This window comes from Drosophila hydei, unplaced genomic scaffold, assembly GCF_003285905.1.
Source record: "Drosophila hydei strain 15085-1641.00,03,60 unplaced genomic scaffold, DhydRS2 tig00008144-arrow-arrow-pilon, whole genome shotgun sequence".
In the NCBI taxonomy this organism is placed as follows: domain Eukaryota; kingdom Metazoa; phylum Arthropoda; class Insecta; order Diptera; family Drosophilidae; genus Drosophila; species Drosophila hydei.
In genome coordinates, this window is record NW_022045849.1 from 457421 (window position 1) to 476584 (window position 19164).

A 19164-nucleotide genomic window follows, 5' to 3' on the forward strand; every position below is an offset into this window, starting at 1 on the left:
ATTGCCGCATAGCAACGATGCGTTCGTCAGCTTTGCTGTGCCATCAGAACATACTCAAAATCAATTACAAAATGCGACTTAATTGGGCGCCTCAATAGAGGCGACACGCCCTGTCAATCATAATTAGCGCGCGCCCCTAGCCCGGCCACTCGAGTCACATTCGCCACGCCTACAAAATTTGTGCAAATTCATAAGCCAAATGCCTGTATCGGTATCCTTTTCATTAGTCAGCACAAGATGGCGACTCGAGTGTGTTCATTAAAACCTCATAAATAGCTAAAGTGTTTATTGTCACACAGACATACGGACGGAGGAACGGAGGGACGGGCTGAGCTACAGCTGGCAAAATCCTCAGAGTCCCCTGGGGAAGAGCGAACGAGCTCCTGGGAGTGTTGTGTTATATACAATGCCAACGGGAAGGGATGCGACGAGAGCTGTTAGAAGCCAGCCACGAGTGTCACATTGGTAATAAAGTCATTGCCCATTGTTGTTGTTGCTGTTGTTGTTGTTGTTGTCAAATTTGTCACGCCCCTTCGGCGAGCAATGCATTAATGTCGCCTCTTTTGTTTGCTGCGGCTCCCGATGATGAAGTTGTGCCACGTCCGTTGTCAAACGGCACAAAATGCATGCCAATTAATGAACAGCTCGCAGCGATCCTCAACCTCAGCCACAGCCACAGCCACAGCCGCAGCCTCAGCCTCAGCTTCAGCTGTGCCCAAAAACTGTGACGAATGCGCTTATGAGTGCCGGCTATGCTCTGTTTTGGTCACACTGGTTGACAGCCTGCAGACAGAGGCAATACACACACACACACACACACACACCTGCAGCTGTCAACATTTTGGCAAATAATTATGCACAAGCCGAAAGTATTTTGTGGCAGGCAACAGAATATTGTATCTGTAGCAATTACTAGTCTGGGCTACACTCAAAGAAAAAGCTGGTATGCTTTGCTTAAATTGAGATTAAATAGGCCCCAAAGGAAATTTGTTAGTTCAAGACTCTTAAACGAAAAGTATCTACTGATATTACTAGCTATTAGACACTACACAGAGAGAAAAATATATAGTTTATTTTAGGCGAAGTCTATTAAAATTGATTTCTTTGAAGATATTTTTATATATCTTACAGTGTTTCTTACATCATTCACATTGGCTATAATTTTCGCTCAGTGTATGCTTAGATTGACTCGCTCAAATGGAACAGAAAGCCGCAAGTGCTTAAATGAAGGTGACAAGAACAATGTTGTTGCCACTTGTGCGTAGTTGCAACCGCAATCCAAACGACAACGAGAAGGAGCTCAAGAAGAAGAAGAAGATGGAGCTGCACAGCTTGGGGCAAAAGAAGTCACATCTCATCCTGGCTGCGAGACGCAATTTGTCTGCCCAAATCTTTTCAGAGATAAATCAAAACATTATCAATAATAAAATCGGTAGCTGTTTGGCCCTTGGCTGCATTTGAGATGGGGATTTTTTTCCGACTCGGCTCTTTGTTGTGGTCGAGAAACTAAAAACCAAATCCCCCCCAAAAGACACAGCAAGAAGAGCAAGAAGAAGAAAAACAAAACTCTGTCTTGAGTGCTCGGCGTCTAATTTGTATGCAAATTGGAGTTAAAAGTTGAAAACTCTGATGAAGCTTAATGTCAGCAGAGCGTGTGTGTGTATGTGTGTGTGTGTGTCGGGTCTCTTACTTAAGTGACAGACATTAACACTTTTGTAGTTGGAGCTGTGAAACTTTTGATTTCCACAAAATCTTTGTCGGGCTACCTATCTCTGCTTCTCCCTCGCCCCTTCTCCCTCTCCCTCTCTCCCACTCTCTGTCTCTCTGTCACACTCCTCTTATCGATGATATAGCGGTATGGCGTCAACGTCAATTCATTGGCATCAAACGAATTAAGTGGCCATAACGACTTTTCGAATGGATTCCAACACGGGCGCGTTCATCAAATATCAAAGAGACAAATCAACATATTTATATATGCATATATCCATATCTATATATATATATATATATATATATATGTATTTGGTAGCTGGAGGCTTTCTTCGTGTGTGTTCTGCTTGGGAGTCGACTAATTGATTGTTAGCTGGCAGCTGGGACTGGGAATGCTTATTGATTTTGTCGGCTTCTTCTGCCTCTGATCTTCAGTTGGCCCAAGCTTAATCTGTTCTAAGTGGAGCAGTGCATCTCTGAGATAAACAATGCGGCTGCTGTTGTGGTAGCCAAAGACTTTTAGCTAAGCGACGCTTGACTATTTGTTTTCTGCAGATCAATGTAGAAACAATAGAAGAAGAAGCTGAAATCAATCTAAATGAAAAACATGTTTATGACTCGAATCATTTCCTTTAACTTTCATCATTGAGATCAAGTCCACATTTAAATTTTATTCATATTAGGGAACAAACAAACAAACAAACAAGCATCAGTGGGGAGTGCTCGACTGGGGTATAACTTTGTGAAAACTTTACCTGCCTCGACTTAATACTTAATCTGCATTCAATTTGGCCATATTTATGAGTTTGGCGCACTAAATCGAACTATTTTTGAAGAAGAATCGCGCTTGGTTCAGTCTTATTGTTCTGGCCTTGTTTCTTATTGGCTAAGACTTGAGTTGACTGCATGCATATGAATCGGAATTCCTTTCTTTAGTCAAGCCTAGCTCTCAAGCTTTCTGCCACATTTATTAGTAACATTATTTAATTACATAAATTTGATTTCCTTTTGTGCCCGAAATAACTTCTCTGCGCCTCTTTTCGGCGAGTTTTACTCGATTTAAATGATGCTTTTCACAGTTTACAACTTCATTAACAATGCGAGGGATCGAAGCGAATCATAAGCTTTCATTCATGAAAACAGATAAATTTCGGGTATTTTTTCTTCTTATGGAATTGGATTGGATTGAAGCATAGAAATGCGCCGCATCACGATCAAATGGATGAATGAATGAATGAATGAAACAAATTGCTTTGAGTGCGTCTCGCCTCGCCTTGCCCGCCGTGCCATTTTTTGCTGCATCATTTCCATTTCCCCCACCGCTGCCCCATTTCGACTGGATTTTTGGTTATCCTTTGTGGGGCAGTCGGAGCAGCTAAAAAGCAGACTCGAGGTGTCGGCTGTGTAGGCTAATTGGCAGCGTGTTCAAAGGTGCCGCCAGCAAATTAAGTATGAGTTACCAATTTAGCTTTTATATCTCTATTGCACACTCACACACACTCACACACACACACACACACAGATACACACTTGTTCTCAAAGGCAGCGCTGCAGATGCGCTGATCATCGCATTGGGGGGCAGCTTGCACAGCCTCTCTCATACTCTCTCTCTCTCCCTCTCTCTCTTAACTGGTTTTGGCTGAAAGTAATTGCAGTCCTTTGATTGCATTTGTATGCCAAGCTGAATTGTTTACATTTATCATAATCAGCAGCGAGCAAAAGTCGCGCCTCGGGCCACTCCGACTTTTCTTTTCTTTTCTCTCCTTTGGGGCGCCAGCTAGCTGGCAGCCTGGTGTTGCAAGTGCCGCGCCGTGGCAACATGATGTAGGTCGTCTCCAAAGGGCACTTGATCGTGTGAGCTGTGCGCAAATTGCTGACAATCTGACTGAGCAGGAAGTACGCAAAACACTTTAACAAGCAGCCAAAGAAAGCTGAATTCAAGTCGGCTGATGGTGCGCAGATACCCTGTAGTGCAAGTAAATGGGTATGCTCTTGGCTTACTAAAGGGCTAAGTGGGTTATGTGGAGGCAACTCTAGGAGTATTTTGAAGGGGTTGAAGGTAGATAGGCTAGGATATATACATGTAACAGCTAGCAGAAGGAAACACTGACAAGCCATCAGTATATATTACACATCTCTTGACCATAGTCTATTGCAATAGTCCAGCTCTACACTGTTGCTGATATGAATACGCCCATTTAACCACTTTACAGGGTATGTGTGTCACGGAAAGAATCGTAGGAAATACAAATGATATTGAAATGAGAAAAGCCATTTGAGCTATTTCCGTCGAGCCGCGAACCATTTTGTTCACTAGCTCCAAGCTTTTTCACTTAGCAATAGAAAGAGAGGGAGAGGGAGAGTGAGAGAGAGAGAGAGAGAGGGGGAGTGGGAGAGGGACAGCTGCTGTGACTGCGCGTGAGCTGCGCTCATTAGTCATTTGCAGTTGATGCGATTAATGGGTTTCGACAGTTACGCATGATAATAGCGAGCTCTAAATGCTTTTCTATTTGTTTTCACGGAAGTGCTGGGAGTTTTTTCTCTGGCTTCCCATAATTAGAGCTCGCCTCAATTTGGCTGAGCGAATTTCTCAGCTACTAAAACTAAATGCCAACGGTAATGGCCAAGTCATTTGTGCTCCATAGCTATAAACTATATTGGCTAGCTCTTTCTCACAGCTCACAGTTTCACTCTTCCTCTCCCTCACTCTCTGTCTCTCTCTCTCTCCGTCTCTGTCTGTCCCTCTGTCTGTAGCCAATGATTTCAATTAAACATTTTCCAGCGCAACTTTCGCCCAGAGCACTTTCAAAACGCATTAATCACGCCCAGCTTCATCGAGGGAGGCGCTGTGGCAGGGGCAGGGGCAGGGGCAGCTAGACGAGGCGAACGTAGGTAGCTCTAAAAAGTTTCTTTATCTCGAACACATGCGTCGCATTGTCACACATTCGAAAATGAAAATAAATTGCTTTCCAAACTATAGATATGGCCAAGAAAGATCTCGAGTCCAGCTGCTCATGCATATGTAATGGGGTTTTCCGCCTAGTTTACGAACTGTTAGAAGACAATCGAATCGGTTCGTTGGCGGCGCGATAAGCGCCAAATTAAACTGAAGACCCAACTGGAGCTGAGCAGCCATCAGCCAGCAGCCAGCAGCCAGCAGCCAACAGCTCAGCTCATCTCAGCTCTTCTCGGCAATCGGTCGGCATCATTAGCAGCGGAATTGATAGCTTGATTATTCAAATTATTAACAAACGATCGACTGCTGCTGCTGCTGCTGCTGCGCTGCTGCTGCTGCTGCTGCTGCTGCTGCGCTGCTGCTGCTGCTGCTGTTGTTGTTGGCGACGATTGATGGCGCGCTTCAGTTTTCGAAAAGTGCTGCCAGGTGCCTCGCAGGTCACAGACTCTCAAAAGATGACGAAGAAGAAGAAGACGCTCAGCTTGAGAGTGAAAAATGTGTGCGCCGGCGGCGGCGTTCCGAAAACCCTTTGAACTGGCCCGCAAAACGGTAGCCAACGCCAGCCACGTCCGTCCGCTTCAGTTTGAAATATTTAAAAACCAGTAAAGCTAATACCTAAGCCGTGTATTAGACGGCAACATACCCTGTGAGAGGAACAATTTCCAACTGAAAGCCCACAAAGTGCTGTTCGAGATGACTTGGTTTCTTTTTGGCTTGATTATTTTCCATAAATAAAGGGTATGCACTTATATACAGGGTATATATAATGTCCATAAATGAAGTTGAGTCAATATGTACAGGGTATTCTTGTGCTCCTCACGCATTCCTATTTATTAGGATTTTTTAAGATAAAAATTTAATTCAAATTTGATATTTTTCACTTTCCTAAAACAAACCCAAATACCCGCTTGGAGTGCATAAAATTTACGTGGTATGCTGATTGGTTGAAAATTAATAAATATTGAAATAATTTAAGTAAATTTTATATGCAAATCGTTGGCGTTCGCCACGTTGCGAGCTGCAAAACGCGCTCGGCTTTAAACACTTGGAGCGCTTCATTTTGATATTTGATACCCTGTAATCAAAATAGGAAAAAGGTGTGTTGGTTAGGGTAGAAAGCAAGAGTAGCAACTTAAGGGAATAAGAAATTTATCGAGTTTCTTACATTTGCTTAAATTTTGATGTTATCGATGAATATCGATTTGGACAGTTGCTGTTTATAAGCAAAACTCGATAACTTAAAGGTGTAGAGCTGTCATATCGGACTGGCAGCTATATTAAGGAATGTGAGCGCTGGACAGGGTATACTACAGTCGGGCATTGCCCACTAGATTACTCTGTCGCGTTATTTTTATGTGTAGGCAACTCGTTTTATACTTTGTTCGCTCTTTGTTTTTGCCAAGTGATTAAATTAATAATTAATTAGTTTAAATTTTGAATAACGGTTGTAAATAATCATTAATAAAAATTAAAAAAGATTTCTTTTATGTTTAAGAGCTCAACGAAATACGCAGCACAATTATCAAAAAAACTTTGCCACAATTCAAATTCAAATTCAAATTCAAATGCAAACCGATTCAAGATCAACTGAGAGGAGAGCGAGAGTGGAGCGGGCAGAGTGGAGAGGGGCCAGTTGGGGCTCTTTCAACTCGTTTCCCTAATGACCCGCGACTTCTGCGTTGTTTGCTTAAATATGTTAAAATTTATTGGCAACGGTTTCTCAATTTGCATACCATAAAATGGGTTAAAAAGTGTATAAAAAACGAAGCTCAGCCAAATTAGTAAAATCGCAATCATCCGATCTAGAAGCTAAGCCAGGCTAACACAGCTTTACAGAAGCTTTTTCTTAGTTAAATTAGAAGCGTTCATTGATCTGCAGCAATTTAGAAATGTGAAATAAAAATGATTTTAGTTTATTCCCATTGAATCTTGAACTGAGTAATACATAAAGTTCCTTATTCGAATGATTAATCTAAGGGAAGCTGAGAGCAACTATAAATTGTCTTTTATGGCTGCTCGAGGTATTTCCCTCTTAAGGAGCAGAGAGAATCTTTGGGAAAGTAAAAGCAACAGGCCCGATCCTCTGCTCTGTAAATATTTCAAATACTTTATATATGTTTGTGCTGCATACATAACATATTCTTTCATATTTATATAGTTTATATAAATATGAATTCATGTTAAAATATTTATATATATAGTTTATATATTAGTTTATATATTTTAGTATACTTTATTTCTGCGATCTACTAAAACATAAGCCAAATAAAAGGAGCTGCTATCACTGCTCAGAGCACAGCTGCAAATAGTTGTCTTATCAGTCGATTTCCTTGTTATCGATCAAACACTATCGCTTAATCGATATCAACTGTGCAATTCAAATTACAAAACAATGAAGTAAAATAAAAGTCGACAGAATTCACTCATTACTTTATTCACAATCAAGAATCAATCATCACACAAGGCTCGAGACTTGATTGAATGAATTTCAGACTCTTTGAGCTTGGCTTTGGTGGCCCTGAAAAGAGCCTTTGGGTGTTACGTGTTTGTCTTCTGCAGTACCTTTCGCCTCTGGGCTGGCTCTACTTGTGTCGTAGCTGGTGTGGGTTTGTTGATGCCTGCTGCAGCTTGGGCCGAACGAGGCCTTAGTCCGGTTTGCTGAAGTCTAGAGGCATGCCACTTATTGTGCGTGTGTTTGTTTGTGTGGCATGCCTCATTTGTTGCCTTTGTCCAAGTGGCAGTTAGCTTGGCCTTGCATTGGGCCTTTGCCGTGCATCATTTGATTGTCGCATTCGTGTTAAATCACATCTCTGAGGAGTTGAGTATTTCAATCAGATATCAATCAATCAATCAAGCGATTAAAGTGGAGAGCTGTGTTTAAATTGATCTGTCTGGCACACACAATTCATATACGAATGAGTCGATCAATCGCTTCAAGTGCTCAAATTTCGAATAGCTGCTCCTCTAGATGCATGTATCAATCGTTATTCAATCAATCAGTCAATCAATCATTTGCGTCAAGTGCGGGGCAGCAGCTGGATAGGCCTGCCTCCACGTACCCCTGCTATCCGAAATCAATAATATGTTCTCCTCCTGGCGAATGCCTTGAGCCTCAATCAATCAGTCAATCAATCAATCAATCAAACATTCGCTTCGAGTGTGGAGCTGCGGCCGGATCGGCCTCGCTGCTCGCATCCAAAAATTAATATAATGTCCTCCTCAATACTTTGCTCGCTTCTTTGTACCGTTCATCGGGTTGCAAATGCGACGCTGCCGCCGCCGCTGCTGGCGCCCCCTCATTTGGGAGGCGTGGCCATGGCCTGGGCAGCCGAGACGGGCACTGGCACCACCATGCCAGCAGCAGCAGCTGCAGCGGCCAGACCCACCATATCCGCCTCGTGCATGGGCTTCTTCTTCAGGATGCTCAGATCGTTGACGTTCTCGAGGAACGACTTGTGGGCGGAGAAGACTTTGACGCTGTCGAAGTCCTTCTTCAGCTCCTCGATGTCGCGCTTCTGCTTAGCGCGACGGTTCTGGAACCAGGTGATCACCTGGGCATTGGACAGGCCCAGCGAGGCGGCGATCTCATCGCGATCCGCGGGCGACAGATATTTCTGGTAGAGGAAGCGCTTCTCCAGCTCAAAGATCTGATGGTTGGTGAAGGCGGTGCGCGATTTGCGCTTCTTCTTTGGCTGCGGCCGGTTCGAGAATATGTCCAAGTGCGATTTATCTGCCAGAGAGAGAGAGAGGGGAGATTAGTTGGGGCTGCAGCTTAAACCGGTTTGCATCGCGCAAAAGCCAATCGACTACACGAGTGTTAACAAGCGCACTTCTGAGGCGCATTAGAAATAATTTGTAATTGGCCGCGACGACTGTCTGGGCGACTGTTAATTAAAGTGCTTTGATTTATGCATTCATATGATTTAATTGCAAGCGCTTTGCCTGCGCCCGCAGTGGGTATATTGGCTTGCTGATTTGCCTTTAATCATGCAATTAAACTGTCAAATCATATTTCTCTATAAGTATACTCTGTTTATGCACGTCAGAAAGGGTATATTGGTTGCCAGCTGAAGAGAGTCTGTCTAGAGACTCAGTGTTATCTGCAAGTAGGCTACATAGACAGGGTACATTGGTTGGTTCTACCTGGCAGCGCGGCTGTCAGTCAGTTAAGCTCGAGCCACTTGCTTCGCTTGATTAATTGAGCAAGTTGTGGGCGTCATTGACTTTGTCTCTGCGCGGACTTTGGCAATCATTTGTCTCGTTTGCTGCTTGATTTATGCCACATAATTATTGACACCTACAAATCAGAAAGCTGCCTGATTAATGAGCGGCTCAGGCTGGCAAATTGCAAAGGCAAAGCTTGTCCAATGCTTCCTGATCATAGCTGAAGTCAGACAAAGTTGTGATCGAGAGAGGGAGGTGCAGTGACTGAATGCTAATTTGCAGTTACGAAGCTCTCAGCTGCTACTGTGACTGCCCCCAATTTGGAAATTCATGAATATGCATCAGGCACAAGGCACAAGGTATGTGGCTTACAGAGTATCTGTAGAGTATGAGCAGCTATTGTTATTGTGGATATGCAATTGTGCAAGCGAACGGGTCTTCACGCCCATTCCGAATCCATTTCGATTGCTTGTCAAACAAACTAGCCCAGCATTAAAAACTAATTAAACGCTTCGTGCTTAGTATTTGTGGGTTTCCACATGCAAATGGCATCAACTTGGCCTATTTGTTATCTCGAGCACGTTTTGTAACCGAAAACCCATTAGGCACTTGAGCGCACACCCCGCACTTCTCACTGCTCTTTATCAGAGACTCATTAAGTAATTTCTGTGACTTATCTAAAGCATAAATACAGAGAAATCGAAAAAACTCTAGGCCTAGCCACTTGGGTCCTGTCCCTGTCTCAGGTATCCACTTAGAGCGTGAGTCCGAGTGAGAGTGGAACAGGCCCTTTCCTTCTGCTCGTCCCAGTCAAGGGGTGGTTTGTTTTGGTTGCATGTGCACATAACATAAAAAAGAACAAGGGAAAACCTTTCTTCACAAAATATATGTTTTCAATTGTAATTCGAGTTAAACTGCCTAATGCCAACTGGCAACTGGCAACTGGCGACTGGCCACACACTTTCCAAAGAACCTGCAACAGTTGTTTATATGTTTTAACTTGCTTCCAATACGTGGAATCGGCTTGAGCGACGACAGTTTGTCTGGCATGACAACGAACAAACTCTGAAACATTGACTCAACTCTCATTTCCTAATTACTTCTTGAGTTTTATCTCCCAGTCAGTCAGTCAATCAGCAATGCTATATGCGTATCTCAATTGTCATTCAATTAAGTAATCGAGCAAAGCTGTAAGCCACAATGAAAAGACTAGATTGATTATGATTGATGAAGATATAGGAATGCTTCATCAATCATAATCAATCAAGTCATTGTTCACACTAATTTTAAGCAAATCTTTAATGTTACTCAAACTGTCTTAATTTATCTAAAGCAGCATCAATCAAACAGTCAGTCAATCAATCAGCTATCATTTTAATGTTAGCTGTTAAGTAGAACCATTTGCCAACTATCTTCTAAGATCTCTTTAGTCAGTTATGACAAGCTAGTAAATGGCAAGCTCTAACTGCACTCAGCGTCAATCAGTCAATCAAACAGCTATTAATTTAAAGTGTTCCCATGTTAAATATAACTATTATCCAATTATTTACTAAGCTTTCTTTAGTTAGTTATCTAATAAGTACAGCTGCACTCGGCTTCCATCAGTCAAGCGGTCAATCAGTCAATCAGTCAATCAGTCACTCAGTTAGCTATCGCTTAAATGTCATCTGCTCGCTTCCTGCTCATCGAGTGCTAATGATATTAATGGTGCACACGCACTCGTCATTCGATAATGGCTAAACACATAATAACACACATATGCACACACACACGTACACACACATGCATACATACATATACATATATATATATATATATCTATATATTATATGTTTATCGGGTCGACTTATACTTGTTGCTGATTGACTAACGATGTAAGCGCATAAAATATGTCATAAATATTTCACTTTACAGTTATACAACAATATTTGATAAATATAAATATTTGAAGTGTTAGAAAACAACAACAAATGACTATCGGAGACTGCAGCTGCGACTGCAGCTATTAGCTACAATAGCAATTTAGCCAAATGACAGCAGCAAACACAACAACAACAACAACAACAACTTAATATATTCCTAACTCTATTAGGCAATGATCATGAAGCCGCTGGCTAATTGTTGCTAATCGTTGTAGAATCGTCACGAATGCACCAAAAAAAAAAAAAAATAAATATATAAACAAATATGGAGAGGCTACACTTGGAGAAAAGTTGGATTACATATGTGAGACCAGTTAAAGTTGTGGTTAGAGGGGCACTCAGAGAAATAATAGAGTGTATGTTGGCTCAATCTAGCCGAAGCTGAAGAGGAAGAGCAGTATGAGCTACACTCAAAAAATAGTAAAAGTGAGAGGAGAAGCTAGTGCTATGAGAGCTGCACTCTAAGAAATTGTGCTGCATATTCAAGAAACAACTGAAGAGGCGTATAGACCAGGTACACTCAGAGAAATGTTCGCTTAAATGCTATGCACATTGAGCAAAAGTGAGTGAGGAGCTACACTTAGAGAAATATTCTTTTGCAGTCAAGGAAGAACAAGTTACCGTCAACTGTAGCTTAGTTTTCGCTCAGTGCATTTAACAATAATTAGCATGAAATACACAATAATTGAGCGAGGGGCAGAGTTTTGGGGGCTCAACACTAAAAACGCCCACTAAATGAAGCAGATGAATGCAAAGATGAACTGTGACTGTGACTGTGACTGTGACTGTGCCAGACTGTGATGCTTACTTGCCCATAAATCGAGAACGGCAACTATAGAGCAGGCTGCAGATAGAGAAATTCCACTTATAAATGTGGCCAATCAAATATTGAGTTATCTGCAATTTGTTTTGGCTCTGCTTCTTGGCACATGCCGCAAATTAATTGAAAGCCAAAAAAATCAAACTGAGAACTAGCCAAAGCCATTTGCATAACAAAAGAGAAGTAGAAATAGAAATAGAAATAGAAATAGACACAGAAGCAACGGAAACAAAAACAGAAACAGATATCGGAATCGAAATTGGAAATGAGAATGGTTTCAGCTTCTGAACGTTTCGCTTCAATTAGGCTAAAATCAAAAGCTACGCAAACAATTTTGCTGCAGTCGCTCAATTGGAATTGCCACAAAATTAATTACGGTTCGACTGTTATTCTAATTAAACACTACCCGCAACATGAACACGACTGGGAGCTACCCTAAAACCCAGCTGCTACAAGAGCTATTCGAAAAATGAAATGTTTTTATTGTGTGTTTAGTCAAGGGGAATCAATGAAATCTTTCAATAAATACTTTAACTCAAATTAAGCATTTATATCTGTTTATAATGCCCACTCTTTGCATTGACACAAGCAGAGAGTAACCTCTCAGCACATGTTCACTGCAGGGTATATGAAATCGAACATCTTTTTGATTCCATTTTGGAGAGCAACAAGAATTGAGACATTTATCAATGAAACATTTGTATGCTAATCGATTGAAAGTTCAGCGATGAAGCACCACAATTTATGGGCACGCTAAGTGATGGGGCACGATTGAAATTGGATTCGATATTGCTGTACACACATATGTTATTATTTACCTTGTGACTCATCAAAGTCCTTGGTGGTCATCTGGAAGAGCGCATCGAGCGGCGTGCCATTGGCCTTGGCCTTGGCCTCGGCAGCGGCGACGGCGGCGGCGGAGCTGGCGTTGCCACCCGGCTGGGCGGGACTGGATGCATTGGCATTGCTGGAGCCGCTGTTGCCCAGCTGAGCCGAGGACTGGGGACTATGGCTGCGACGCAGTGCAGCGCCGGCAGCAGCAGCAGCGGCAGCCGCAGCAGCCGAGTCTCGCGCTATTTCCGGCGAGCAGCAATCGCTGGCAGCGGAGCTGGAACGATCCGAACCACTTTCCGAGGGTATGATGTCCATGCTCATGTGCCGCAGCAGCTGGGCCTGGGCATTGAAGTGCTCCTGCAGCTGGCGATGATAGTCGAGGGCCAGACGCTGCTCGTAGTGCAGCAGAGCTGAGGGTATGAACGGGCGAACGGGCATGGGGCCAAGCAGATGATCCCATGGACGAACGATCTGTGCACCGGGCAGCAGCATCGCAGCAGCTGCGGCTGGATGCATGTCCAGTGGTTCGGTACGTGGCTGCAGCAGACCGGTAACAGGACGAGCGGCCGGTGGAGCCAGCAACGTGGCAGCCGGCGGTGGGGATGTGGAGCCGGAGCGTTGCTGCTGCTGTTGCTGCTTCTCCGAATGTCCAAGTATGTCCGCAATGGAGAAGCTCTTTACGCCCTCAATGGCGGACTTTGTGGTGGCCGTGGCTGTGGCGGCGACAGTGGCATTCGATGTGGGCGGTGCAGGCGGACTGGGCGTTTGCTCACGCGTCTCCGATGAGCTGGAGGACATGCGCAAGCGCTTCAGCGGCTGGAAGTAATCCTCCGGCAATGTGCCGACGGCATTCCGCGTCAGTCCAGCAGCAGCGGCGGCTGCGGCGGCGGCGGCAGCAGCGGCATGTTGTTGCATTAGCAATTGCTGTTGCTGCAGCAGATCGCGTGGATGATGCAGCTGATGCTGCTGCTGCTGATGATGATGGTGCTGGGTAGGCAATGGGCTGGGCGCACCGCCGACGGAGATCTCGGATTCGGCAGGACTGGCCGGACGCATTGTGGGCGGACAGAGCATTTAAATACTGATCAAAACTGTTTACACACTCTCACACACACTCAGAGGATTTGTCTGGGGCAGAATTTGGTATGCACTTTGTGTCTGCGACTTGTTATAAAATATATTTAGTATTTATAGATATATATATGCTTGAGTATATCTACAGCAAATGGCAAACGTGCGACGCGCAACGATAAACCATAAACGATAAACGATAAACGTTAAACGACAAACGACGCTGATCCAATAGGAGGACCTCTCAACTCGACGTTTCACAGTCAACTGTTCGAAACTAGATTGAAGATTGGTTTGCTAACTAGACACGTCGATATTTCTTCAGTTCTTTTGCTGCCCGCGCCGCAGCGCTCTCCGCGCTGCGCACTTCAACTCGATGTGTGTATGCGTGTGCGTGTTTGTGTGTGTGCTGTCTCTTTAACATCGTTTGCTCTCTCTGCGTATGTCGTCGTGTCGAGTCGTGTCTCGTTTGTCGGTGGTTAAACTCGGCAATCAAATCATAACTGCACAACAAGGCGAACGCTCTCTGCGAGAGCCAACCAGTTTGGCCTTTGGCTGACTGTGTTAGAGCGAGCCGGCAATAGTTGTGTGCTCTCTTGCGCGCTGGCCAATCGGCTGGCCGGAAAGCAATGCTAACAAAAAATAGCAATGGTGGCGTATACGTAACGGTAATTATGGCGTTCATCATGCGCCACGCGCCAAAGCGAGATAGCACCAACGCAAACGCTCTCTGTGTGTGTGTGTGTGAGGGAGGCAAAGCGAAATGAGTGGAAAAAAGTAAGTAAACCCCAACGAAAAGGCGACGCTCCTCAGCTTGTAACGAGACTGTATTTAGTATTTTCAGCCTCTGCTAAAGTTTTCACAACTTCGGCAGCGACGCCGACAGCGACTCCGACCCGACCCCGTTTAATGACGCATACCACATACAAGCGACCATCCACCGTGCCCTTCCACAGCGACAAACGTGTTTAATTGCAAAGCGTTTGCATTTAATTTGTTGCAACTAAGAACATTTCATTAATTCAAGCAAGCTGCAAATGAATTCGAGCTTAAAGAACTTGAATTGGGCTGTGACATAAATTTTAGATTGTTTTGTGTAGTGTAGTGCAGAAAAGGGGAGCGGCATTTGAATGTTTTGATAATTTAATTTAGTAAATAAAATGATTAAAAAAATTAATAAAAAGTAACAATTAAATAATTATACAACAGAAATGGTTGAGAAAGTTAATTGGGTATTAAAATAAAAAATTATTATGATATTATTATCTGAAACACAGATATATCGAGAGGAAAATAGAGTGAGGGAGAGATTAAAGTAAAGTATGTATTAAGGTTTTTTAATTTTATTTTCTGCCTCAAACAAACAATGCCAGGAAGTCCTCTAGCTCACTTACTCTTATAGAAACTGAATTCTAAACTCAAACTTGTGTTGCTTGAAAATGTTGTATATGTGTTGTATGTTACATTAAGTAATTGTTGACACATTTTGTTTGACTTAAGCACATTGCGAGGTCCAAACAAAAGGAGGCCCACAGAGCGGCGAACAAAAGGCGTCAAGGCGTCTGAAAGACAAAAGGCCCAAAAGGCACTTACGAAACACGAAAAACGGAAAATACGAAAATCGGAAAATGGAAAAATGTGAAGATAGGAAAGCAATTGCTGTCGCTGCAGGATGCTAAATGAAAAAGAAAAGGAATTGCCGGCAGCGCTCGACTTTAGCCGCAGTGGGTCTTCAAATCTCACCAGGTAGCCTTACCTGGTCAGGCTGCTGCTGCTGCGGCTGTTGTTGATAAGGACTAATCACACAAATATTTGAGCATTTGGTTTGTGATTGAGTTTGGCCGCGAGGGCAAGGGCCAAACAAAGCGGCTCGTTTGATTTACCAGTTTAGCGCTTCTGTTTTGCCCCCCATTATTGGCCTTTATATCTATCTATCTCTCTCTCTCTCTCTTTCGATCGCACTTTCTTGATAATTCTAATTTCTTATTTGGCTGTTTCATTCGCGGCTATTAGAGTGCCGCGGCGTGGGAAAAGCCTGCGGTGTTAATTATGCCGCCAAAGTCCTTGGAAAATCCTTCAAGCCAAATAGAAGGAAAGTCAATTTACACCTGTTACACCTTTCATTCGATGTGCCCGTGTGTGTGTGGCTTCATTCACACGCTGATAAATTGTGGCTGCTCGGGTGAAAGTGCTTCATTAATATTCAAATGCGATTTTTATTGATTTATCGCTGGGGTCCATGGCTGAGCCGGGAGCAGCTGAGGGCAGCTACCGTCGGCAGCTGCAGTGGCAACTGTGGCGGAAATGCGGCAACACAATTTAACTCATTTAACTGATCTAGCCAGATTATCCAGCAAGCTAATCGAAACGATTTACATTTTCAATATATTGCACAGCCGCTGCCCACGCCTTCAACATATTTCTCTCCCTCTCTGTCTGTGTGTGTAGCTCGCGGCGGGGCTTCATGGTCAGCACCAGCAATAGTAGCAGCCACTAAGAACATTACAGTCTGGCTTAGTCAACCGCATAATACTCGTTCAGAGTCCTCAAAACAGCTGTCTTCTGTAGGATTTACTACCCTTAGGTTCCAGCTGTAGAGCTCAAGAGTGATCTAAGTAAAATGCACTGCGATTCCAGTTCATAAACTGTAGTATATAAGTTTTATATACTTTATATACTTTATATATGTTTTATACAATTTATATACTTTATATACTTTAAATACTTTATGAACTTTATATACTTTATATACTTTATAAAATTTATATACTTTAAATACTTAATATACCTTATATACTTCATATACCTCTCAAATCAAATATTAAATGCTCTGGAATATATACTAAATATCAAGGTTATAGCGTCAATACAGCAAGATAGACATAGCAGAAAACCTATACGCCCGTTTGACAACATGAACGAGTATAGCCACAGCAGCAGCAACTTGCCTGCAATAGTCAATTAGCAAGCTTTCAACAGGCAGCCGCGACACAGCTTCCAATTCGTGTTGCGGCTCATTTTGAGCAATTTTTTGTGGCAGCTGCCAATTTGCATATCTCAAGAGCTCCACTAAGTCCGCTAGCTCCACAACTCAGCTCTGCCCACGCTCGCCATTGACACCTGGCTGTCAGTTGAAGTTGATTGTCGCCGTCGACTTGTGCTTTCGATTGGAAGCAGTCAAAAGGCTGCCGATTGGTAGCAGATCGAAGGTGTATATATAAATATATATGTATATATACAATAATTAATTTTTATGGGAATTATAAATTTTCACGCTTGTGCTGCGATTTGGCAACAAGTTCTGCTTTGATTTGAGTTGATTTAAATCTTTCCAGTTTGGGCTGAGAGTTGTGTTAGTAACAAATTTATTATAAAACAAAATCAGATGAATAACATGGTTTAAGTAAAAATTTATATAAATTTGTTAAGTTTGATTTCGTATTTGTTTATATTAAAGTCTTAATATATAAATATATTTAAAGAACTTGTTACAGGTGTCACGAGAGAAGAGATCTCTCAGTATAATTGGACCACTCTCTCTGTCTCTCTCTCTATGTCTTGCACTAATTGTTGGCATGCGTAAGAGTGGCACAGATTTTGGCATTTCACTTATTTCACTTATTTTTTAGTAGCGGGCCAAGTTTTGTGCATTTGACATACAAACTTTGGACCTCAAAGAGATCATAGCCACTGGCGCAGAGAAAGTCTGAAAACCCAAGACGTGAAGAAACGTCATTAGCAAAGGTAGTTAGACGCAAGGCAAAGGTATTAAACATTGCCAATTTCACAGTTATCAGCCGCAAGAGCGGCAGGGAGAGAGGGCCTCGAATAGTAGCAAATCGACTTAAGCCGTTTAGGGCCACCCACATCGAGAGTGGAGCAAAGCGAAGCGAAGCAGCTGCCAAGACGTGGAAGCCTGTCAAAGAAAATGCAGCTTTCAGGTCAAGCTTTGGTAGCAGCTCTCGGCCACGCTAATCAAACCACTGCGCGCCACAATAGCCGGCCAAAAGTTAAGAGCTCGAAAAGTCAAAAGAGCTCGAAAAACTAAAAACCGATAAACAAAGCCAACAAATCAAACGCTTACTGCAAATGGAAAGCACGAACAAAAGTGGAAAACAATGAACAAACGAATGCTAATTAAAGCGATGCTCAAATTGAAATGTTAAACTTTAGGTAATACCCAGTGAAAAAGGGCCCTGATGGCTGTGGGCTATGATAGACTAGAGTCTGAGGTTGACTTCATTTGATGAGTCAGAGAGAGGAAGGTGAGTGAGATAGAAAAAAATATATAAAACGAACGACAAATAATAAGAGAGAGATAGTGATACCTAACGAGATAACATACGGAGAGTTACTGTTATAAAATAAATATATTCAAAATGGAGACAGCGACACAGAAAGAGAGAGTGAGAAAACGACTAATCATAAAGAGAACCTGATTATCACAGAATTACAGACTCTTGACTCTAGCAATCGTGACTTTAAGCCAAATATATTCTTCTTCTTCTACATTACGCAAGGGAATAATATAATACCAAAGCATAAAGAATACTTCAGTTAAATACATTTCATTTCATAGTTAATTGAAAACATTTCAATTACAGGGTATATGCAAGTTCAGCTCACATCAAGAGCTGCTATTCATTCATACTTACGACTTTATCGCGTGTGGTTTGTCAGCGGTGTAAAGCAGCTCAAATCGAGCTGCCACTGGCCAGAACCAGAGCCAGAGCCTGGGCCAGAATCATAGGCGGCTGGATTTGGCTTTGGACTTGGATTTGAATGTGAAGTTCTTTTTCGGTTCTCAGCGGCTGCTACTGTTACTGTTGCGGGCTATATCAATATTGACCCCTGATCTGGCTACTCACACGCTCTACTCGCACTCGCACTCGCACTCGCACTCGCCACTCGCATCGGCAACTCTTTGAGAACTCTTGTTTAGATACTTTTTCGACTGAATGCCGCATACAAATATTTGTCCGCTGGCAACTTAATTGAGTTAGCTGAGCGCTCGGCTCTTGGCTCTTGGTTCTTGGCTCTTGGCTCAGGTCTACGCGTGGCTGGCGTTCATTTTTTGACCGATGTGTGATAATTACACTAGCATCGCTGCTGCGGCCTCTTTGATGGGTGGCAGAGGGTGGGGCCGCGGTCGGGGCAGCCTCTGAGCCAGCGAGCGGCCTTTTCTCTTTGACTCCAACTTTTGCGTTGGCCGTGCGCAAACAAACGGTTCACTGCATTTCTTTATTATTGTTTGTTGCTGTTGTTGTTGCTTTTTCGGCGGCTGCTTGTTTAAATATTGAGACTTGTGTTTAACATAATTAATGCAACTGGCAATTACAGTAGCCGCGTCCGATCGACCAAAGGAAATAACATTTTTGCCTGTCTTTAATGTTTTCTCTTGCTCGCTCGCTCTCTCTCTCTATCTCTCTCTCTCTCTGTGCACCTCTCATAGGCGCAAATGCAATCAACATTTGCATGTAAAATACACTAATTATATGGCCGCACATTATTGTGCCAAGACGTATCAAGTTTAAAGGGCATATTAGCAATTGCATGTGCTTAGAGCTGAGAAGGGCCATGCTAAGTTGAGTTATGCTTGAGATCTGCTATGAGAAGTTTAGGCTTCTATGAGCTGTGAGTACAGCATCAATCAGTCAGTCCAGCAGTAGATCAATCTGAGAGTG

General features: G+C 43.0%; 1 protein-coding gene across 1 annotated transcript; it reads right to left on the minus strand.

Annotated features, from left to right (window-relative positions):
* Window positions 1-7887: 7887 nt before the first annotated feature.
* Window positions 7888-13510, minus strand: LOC111602653 (barH-like 2 homeobox protein). Its single transcript, XM_023319826.2, has 3 exons — window positions 12569-13510; window positions 12394-12463; window positions 7888-8399 (listed from the first exon to the last, which is right to left on the minus strand). The coding sequence occupies exons 1-3, from the start codon at window positions 13481-13483 to the stop codon at window positions 7966-7968; spliced, it is 1419 nt and encodes a 472-aa protein (XP_023175594.1). The 5' UTR covers window positions 13484-13510; the 3' UTR covers window positions 7888-7965.
* Between the last annotated feature and the right edge of the window lie 5654 nt (window positions 13511-19164).

Excerpts from the sequence above, each read along its gene's own strand:
- LOC111602653 (XM_023319826.2), bottom strand. The coding sequence starts at position 13,483 with ATGCTCTGTCCGCCCACAATGCGTCCGGCCAGTCCTGCCGAATCCGAG. Across the intron at positions 12,464-12,568 it reads GCCATAGTCCCCAGTCCTCG|GCCAAGGCCAATGGCACGCC; the intron begins GCTCAGCTGGGC and ends GCCGAGGCCAAG. Across the intron at positions 8,400-12,393 it reads GGACTTTGATGAGTCACAAG|ATAAATCGCACTTGGACATA; the intron begins GTAAATAATAAC and ends TCTCTCTGGCAG.